General features: G+C 40.1%; 1 protein-coding gene across 3 annotated transcripts in view; it reads left to right on the top strand.

Moving 5' to 3' along the window:
* Positions 1-210: 210 nt before the first annotated feature.
* The window catches only part of LOC127801476 (chloride channel protein CLC-e), a 53,785-nt gene continuing 45,887 nt past the window's right edge, over positions 211-8,108 (top strand). For 2 of the 3 annotated variants that reach the window (XM_052336679.1, XM_052336678.1), the window contains exon 1: positions 211-756. In XM_052336679.1, the coding sequence (XP_052192639.1) occupies positions 304-756 (453 nt within the window). In that variant the 5' untranslated portion in view covers positions 211-303. The remainder of the gene's footprint in view (positions 757-8,108) is intronic. The other variant, XM_052336677.1, reaches the window with a different exon arrangement.

Below are 8,108 nucleotides of genomic sequence, written 5' to 3'. Positions count from 1 at the left end.
TTGGGTCAAGAAAAATAATTTAAAAATCATTTGACAGCCCATGCTGTAGCCTATGCTGGAACTTTAGCATAATCCTTGCCAAAATACTTAACTAAAAACCTTGACAGCTGAAAAGCTACAATAATAATTTATAAGCGGTCAAACCGCTACGCTGAGTGGTGCAGAAAAAAGCGTTGGCGCATATATATATATATATATATATTAATATTATTATCCGCTTCAACTTACGCATTTTGGCCGTACTGGTTGCCGGACTACTGGAAGATAGATAGGGGAGCTGGGGGAAGAGGGGGTTCCCATCCGATGGCGTGTGTCTGCGAACTAGTTTTGCAGCTTCCCAGTCCCAACCCGCTGCATTGTCGCTCGCTTCCGCTTATCCTGGGACCGTGCTTCAATAAATCATCAATATCTTCCTCCTCCTTGGGATGCTCGTCCCCTCTCCATTTTGGCGACCTTGTATATCGTGGATTTGGCAGGAAATTTTCCCGTCCCTCAAATTCTAGGCACGGGATCCGTCCTTCGTGTGACCTATCTGCTGAGCCTAGACGGCCTGAAAAAGTGCATCACAATGTTGAAGCGGAGGAGGAGGCCGCTGGTAAACAAGAAGAAGGACCAAATGGGGTTAAGAGGAGACTCGGTAGGAGTGGAGTGGCAGCTGTGATGGAAGAAGCTTTTCCCCAGGGTAATTCGGCTATAGTCTCCGCCTGCTTTATTGGTCTTCTCACCGGCATCGGTGTTGTACTCTTCAACAACGCGGTGAGTCCGGTTTATCATTTTTCAAATTTTATTTGCAACCCATGAATGAAATAGGCGTTGATAAATGATAACAAGTTTTTACCTTTCACGCTAGCTAAGCACGGTTGACCACTTCACTTCATGGAGAACTAGGGCCAAGTTAGGAATGTTCTGTGGGAGATTCTCTACGGTATGCATGTGGAGTGTTGTCCTCCCATGTGTCTGCCACAAGAGCAAGAAGGGGCACAACATGGTTCACTAGTCGGACACAAACCGAGCAGAAAAGTGACTAAGAAAAAAAAAGAAAAAAGAAAAACTAGTTATATAAAATCTACAACCGGAAAGGTTGGAAAGATTACAGGAGTTCCCATGAGCCAGAACGGAAAGCATAAAGCATGTCCAACTTTAAGTTCTTTTTTCTTTTACCTTTTTAAAAATGAAAAACCACTCCAGTTGAGCCAAAAGCAGCAGTTTTGGAACATATTCGAAGCCCAATGACTTTGGTAAACCCATGGTTTCTATTCACAAGTCTCATTGGCCGCATCAGTAAAACTAACTTCATCCCCAAAAGTACTCTGGCGATTGGAAAAATCCTTTGCACTGCTTTCTGCTTGCTTATGGCCATACCATCATTTAGAAGTCTCTCCAATTTATAGATTTATCTACGAAACGAATACAATTCAAGTCCTTTCTCTCTTTACCAGCTCTGATTTTACTTGCTATAGCTATAAAATGAATACTGAGGTACTTCTCAAATGATCCGAACCCATGAAAATGACAAATCATAGCCATAATTTCCTCCCTAACAGCATTCTAGCGTACTGAGGAAAAGCTGCTTTGAACTTTACATGGAAATCCTCTGGCAGTAAACAACATCTTCTATATAAATGCCTCTTAATCCCTCTCTATCCTCCCATGAAATAAAAGAAAATTCTAGTCTGGCAGGTTAGGTCTGCCCTGTATTGTCTTTAATGTAACACCTCATAGCACAAGTACTAAAATTGGGCCAGTCATTGAACTGGGTGGAGTATCAGTTTGTTGGTTCAATCAATGGTTTACTGGTCAAATCATTGGCTCAGAAATTTATTTAGAAAATAATAATGTCACTGTTTAGGTTATATGAATATATTATTGGCAATTATTAACATTTGGAAAATATTAAAATAAAATAAAAGCATGAATCACTAATTAAATGTTTAATTACTAAATAATTATAAACACAAAAAGCTAACTAAGTTGTTCAAATTTGATCATCATAATACATGCAAATAGAGTTCGATATAACTCAATGGTGATGGAGGCAAAGCTACGGCTGGATAGAGATGGCGTTTAGCAAGAAAGAGATAAGAGATTTGAAGCGCACCAAGTAGAGATTGGGGATTTTGAGAAAATGAAAGACTTGAGTTGTTTCAATTTTCACCTTTTGTTTTTTTAGTGTTCTAAAACGTAGCCTAGGTGGCTGCCAAGGCATTAGGTGGCCCCTAGTCGCCACGAATATAGGGAAGTCGGTCTCCTAGGCACTTGGCTCGATTAATTGGACCTAATCCGCACCTAGGCGGCCCAAACAACGTCTAGCCGCTTGGGTCGCCTAACTTTTTTGCAGGTGCAACACCAATCCCCACAAAAATCCCCCCCTTTCCCTACTTCACGTGATAGTTCAACCTTCTCCTCAAAGAAATCCCTAATCCTCCTCACTCTTCCCCCTTTGTCGTTGTCGCTACAACCTACATCCGTCGTCTCTTTCCCCTGTCACCACGCCACCGCCGCATCATTCTCTTCTCCCTTCACCGCTATGTAAGTCTCCTCCGACCTGTTGTCGTTCTCCTCTCCGAATTGGTCATGCCGTCGTTCTCTTCTTCGAACCCAAACCAACCCATCCTCGTCGCTATTCTGTTTGCACTTTGCAAGTACATATATTGTAAAACTTAGGAAAGAATCAATAATCTCATTCATGCAAACTATGAACACAATCAACTCTCTTATAGAGAGGGAATACAACAACAAAGGAAACATAATCAACAATAAGAAACATGAAAGATATATACAACCCTTTAAGAAAGATCCTAATTCTAGCTTAGGAATTAATCCTAACCAGATTCGAATATCCCTAGAAGGAAGGTTCTATATTAGACTAAATCTCCACCGCCTTAGTCTTGGATATCCTCATGATCCAACACTCCTCCTTAAGCTGGAGAGTATATGTCAATTATTCCCAACTTGCATATTAAATCCTCGAACCTCTTAACTGCAAGCCCTTTAGTTAATACATCATTCACTTGTTCCTTAGATGAAACATAGGGTATTTTGATCAGGTCTGCATCCAACTCCTCTTTAATGAAGTGTCAGTCTATTTCAACATGCTTTGTTCTATCACGTTAGACAGGATCATGGGCAATGCTAATAGCTAATTGGTTGTCACAGAACACCTTGATTCAGCCTTGAACCCTAATTTTCAAATCTTTTAGGATGATTCTTAGCCACAACACCTTACATAGGCCAAGTGCCATTGCTCTGAATTCAGCCTTCGCACTTGATCTTGCCACAACACTTTGCTTCTTGCTCCTCCATGACACAAGGTTTCCACCAAGAAATACACAATACCCACTAGTTGATCTTCTGCAATAAGAGATCCTGCATAGTCTGCATCTGTAAATCCCTTAATATCCAGTTCTTCCCCTGATTTAAACAAGATCCCCTTACCTGAGGTAGCCTTCAAATAGTTTAAGATCTTCCTTACTGCTTGCATATGTTCTTCTGTTGGGTTGTTCATGAATTAACTCACTAGGCTAACACCAAAGGCAATATCAGTCCTAGTGTGAGACAGGTATATTAAACGGCTTACCAGCCTTTGGTATCTGCTTTTATCTACTAGTTGACTATTAGGATTAACTCCCAACTTGCAGTTAGGCTCTACCGGCACATTAGATCCTCTTCCTCCTGATACCCCTGTTTCAGCTAACAAGTCTAGTACATATTTCCTTTGGAAGAGAAATATTCCAACCTTAGAATGGGCAACTTCAATCCCTAAAAAATACTTGAGGGGACCAAGGTCTTTAATCTCGAATTCCTTGGCTAACTTGTCCTTGAGAATCTTTTGTTCCTCTGCATCATTCCCTGTGACTATTATGTCATCTACATATACCAATAGAGCAGTAACCTTCTCTTTGTCTGAATGCTTGAAGAAGAGTGTATGATCACCCCTGCTTTGGTTAGATCCCATACCTGTCATGGCCCTGGAAAACCTACCAAACCATGCTCTTGGGGACTGTTTGAGCCCATAGAGTGCCTTCCTTAGTCTGCACACTTGCCCTGCTTCCCCTTCCTGAAATCTAGGGGGCAACTCCATAAAAACTTCTTCTTCCAAATCTCCATGTAGAAATGCATTTTTGACATCCAACTGTTGTAGGGTCCATCCAAAATAAATTGTTAAGGATAAAAGAACTCTCACAGTTGCCATCTTTGCCACGGGAGCAAATGTCTCGAGATAGTCTATGCCATATGATTGAGTGTAGCCCTTGGCAACCAATCTAGCTTTGTATCTCCCTAGGGTTCCATCAACATTGTATTTGATATTTAAAATCCACGTGTAGTCAACTGGTGTAACACCCCGTGGTTGAGACACTAAGTCCCATGTATGATTCTTCTCCAAAGCTTTCATCTCCTCCAACATGGCTTACCTCCACTTCAGATCTTTTAGAGCCTCATCAATTGACTTAGGGATTTCAATGGAGTCCAAGGATACTAAGAAAGCCCTGTGATTTTGGGAAAGACGATGGTAGGACAAGAAGTTGGTTAATGGGTGCTGAGTGCAGCTTCTTTTCCCTTTTTGAATGGCTATAGGTAGGTCTAGGTCATCAGATTGGACTAAGGGTGAAGGTTGAATGGGATTCATATCTTGACTAGGAGCTGATGATGGTGTATGCTGGGGTTGTCTACATTTGAATACATAAAGAGATCCCTTGTACCTGATAAAGGGTGACGGCTCTTGAGTATCTGATTGCCCCTGCTCCTGCTCAGTCATACCTTGATTGAGGTTTGATTCATGACTGCCTTTTGGAGATTGAGGAGAGATGATAGGATGGCTAGGGGGCTGAGAAGATGTAGGAGGCTGAGAAGCTGATGAAATAAGCTGAACAAAAGGAAAGAAGATGTCACTATCACTAGAAGGGTTGTCACTAGGGATGAGCCAAAAAAAGGTGTAGATTCCACAAATGTGACATCCTCCTTGGAGACATAAAATTTCTAAGTGAGAGGATGGTAACACTTGTATCTCTTTTGAGTGGGTTAGTACCCAAGAAAAACACATTTGATTACTCGAGAATCAAGTTTATCACGGTGTTGTTTGGGGATGTGAACAAAGGATACACAACCAAACACCCGAAGGGGAAGAGAGGAATGCAAGAACTGATCGGGAAAGGAAGAGGATAGACAGTGAAAAGTACTTTGATTTTGTAGTAACTTGGTAGGGACTCAGTTAATGAGATAGGGTGCTGTAAGGACTGCTTCCCTCTAGAAGGATTTAGGAACATTGTGGTGATGAAGAAGAGATTGAGCCACATTAAGGAGGTGCCTCATCTTCCTTTCAGTTACCCCATTTTGTTGGGGAGTATCAACACATGAAGATTCATGGATTATTCCTTCTTGCTGGAAGAATTGGTGCAAGAGATGATTAAAATAGTCCTTTGCATTATCAGTTCTTAATTTTTTGATAGGAGAACCAAACTGAGTTGCAATCATTTTATAGAAAGTAGGAAGAACTAAACTAATGGCGGCCTTATATTTTAATAGAAAAACCCAAGTCATACGAGTACAATCATCAATGAAAGAGATAAACCAACGGGGGCTAGAACAATTAGGGATTTTAGATGGTCCCCACACATCTGAGTGGATCAAAGTAAATGGTGTAGAAGAGATTTTATTGCTAGGAAGATAGGACACACGAAGATGCTTAAACAGAACACAAACATCACAATGAAAAAGACTAGGATTTAAAGATCCAAACATTGTAGGAAACATGGATTTTAATAGAGTGAAAGGAGGGTGACCAAATCGGTAGTGTTGCAGCTGTATATCCCTATAATTTGAGGTTGTATGAGATGAACAGGTAGCTGGAAGCTGTTCCTTTATAGGATAAGTGTCTTCCCTCATCAGGCAGTACAGCCCATTGCATTCTCTAGCAGCACCAATCATCTTCCATGTTGTCCTGGCCTGAAATTCACACAAATGAGAGGAAAAAATAGCCCAACAATTCAAATCTTTGGTTAGTTGGTGAATAGAGACAAGATTGGCTGATTAACTAGGTACATGAAGAACCTATTTGATGGAAAATTGAGGGTTTAGAGTGACTGTACCCTGGCCTTGAATTGGAACAGATGTTTGATTGGCTATTGTGATTTGTTTAGAGGTGGAAAGAGATTGGTAGGTGTCATAAACATGGGAATGGGGTGTCATGTGATCATTGGCCCCAGTATCTAGAATCCATACATCATGTTTAACAGTCTTAAAGGCTGAAAAAAATGCTGAATGAAGGTACCTGAGGAGTCTTGGTGTGCAAGAGAGCATGCACCGTTTTTTAGGGTCTTGAGGAACAACTTAAACTTATAGATCTCATCAGTGTTTAAAAAATCAGCACCTGGAACATACCCGATTTGGTTAGTTAATCCTTCTTCTTCTTGACACTTGCTACATACATATGCTTGATTCTTGGTTGCCAGACTTTTAAAACTTCCCAATCGATTCAAAACCACTTCCTTTCCATGGAGCTTGAAACAAGTCTCTCTAGTATGCTTCGGTTTATTACAAAAGGTGGACCATAGCGCCTCTCTATTTGCAGCCCAAGATTGAAATTCTCCCCTTCCTGCTTTCATCCTCAGTCCACCTCCTTTGTTAGACGCCATGGCTGATTTTTCTGGACCAATTTTAGTCACTACAACAGCCCTTCGATTGGAGATCATGGCTGATCTTTCTAATGAAGCATTGTTGTCCTTCGATTCTACTCACTTCTAACCATAGCAAAGACCTCATGGAGTGCTAGAAGCTTTTCTCTCCCTAAGATTTGCACCCAAACCTGATCAAACTCTGAGTTGAGGCTTGCTAGGAACTCAACCACTCTATCTCTTTCAAATATTTGACTAAGAGTTGCAGCTTCATCACTGCATACTGAAACAAGCTTGAGATAGCTGAAAAAGCTTGAATAATTATCCTATAGGCATGAATGAAATATATACACCCTAGCTGCTAATAATTCTCCGACAATTTAGGAGAAGATATAAACTATCTACTTCCTAGAAACTAGGAAATTTTATCTCCTAAAACTTAGGAAATAAATTCAAACTTATATAACAATATCTACAATTTAAAATACAATATTTAAACTCTTGGAATTATCTATTTTTAAACTGGAGTAGCTTCTAGATGATCTCTCGATTCTTCTTTTCACTTTTTCCGAGTTTCTCCAACACTCCCCCTCAAGCTGAGGAATAGATATAAGTCATTCCCAGCTTGCCAATTAATAACTCGAACCTTGGCCTTGCAACAGTTTTTGTGAAAATATCAGCTACTTGATTTGTAGTTGGAATATAGGATAAGCTGATTTCTCCTTCTTCAGTTTCCCTCTTTATAAAACTTTTGTCAATTCTTACATGTTTCATTCGGTCATGTTGAACCGAATTCTTCACAATACTGATAGCAAACTTGCTATCACTATAAACTTCTGTTGGTTGAGATAAGGATATCCCCAAGTCTTCCATCATCCTTTCCAGCCAAATTACTTCACATATCCCTTGAGCAATAGCATGAAATTCAGCCTCGACACTGCTTCGAGACGCTATGGATTGCTTTTTGCTTCTCCAAGTTATCACATTACCCCATAACTTGGTGCAATAACCTAAAGTTGACCTGTTATCCTCACATGAACCAGCCCAATTAGCATCCACAAAACATTCAATTTTTCTTTTAATAGTTTGCCTGAACATCAGCCCCTTTCCCAGCCATTCCCTTGAGATATCTTAGAACATGGAACACTGCATTCATATGCTTTTGAGTAGGGGAATGCATGTATTAACTTATGACACTTACTGCATAAGCTATGTCTAGTCTCGTAAGTGATAAATAAATTAGTCTACAAACTAACCTTTGGTACCTTTATTTTCCAACAAGAGTGTTTTCTTTTTCTTCAACATTCCAACCCTTTTCTAGAGGAGTACCAGTCAGTCTGCATGCTAACATCCCACTCCTAGGTTTTTCACTTCAAATTCAGTTTTTAATTGCTTCTTTAAATTTTTAATTTCCTGTAAGTCATCACCTGTCACAATAATGTCATCAATATAAACAATTAATATAGCCTGTTTACCTTCTACTGTAGACTTTATAAA

Source organism: Diospyros lotus, chromosome 5, assembly GCF_014633365.1.
Source record: "Diospyros lotus cultivar Yz01 chromosome 5, ASM1463336v1, whole genome shotgun sequence".
In the NCBI taxonomy this organism is placed as follows: domain Eukaryota; kingdom Viridiplantae; phylum Streptophyta; class Magnoliopsida; order Ericales; family Ebenaceae; genus Diospyros; species Diospyros lotus.
Note: the sequence above shows the minus strand (reverse complement) of the source record. Positions and strands in the feature narration are given on the sequence as shown.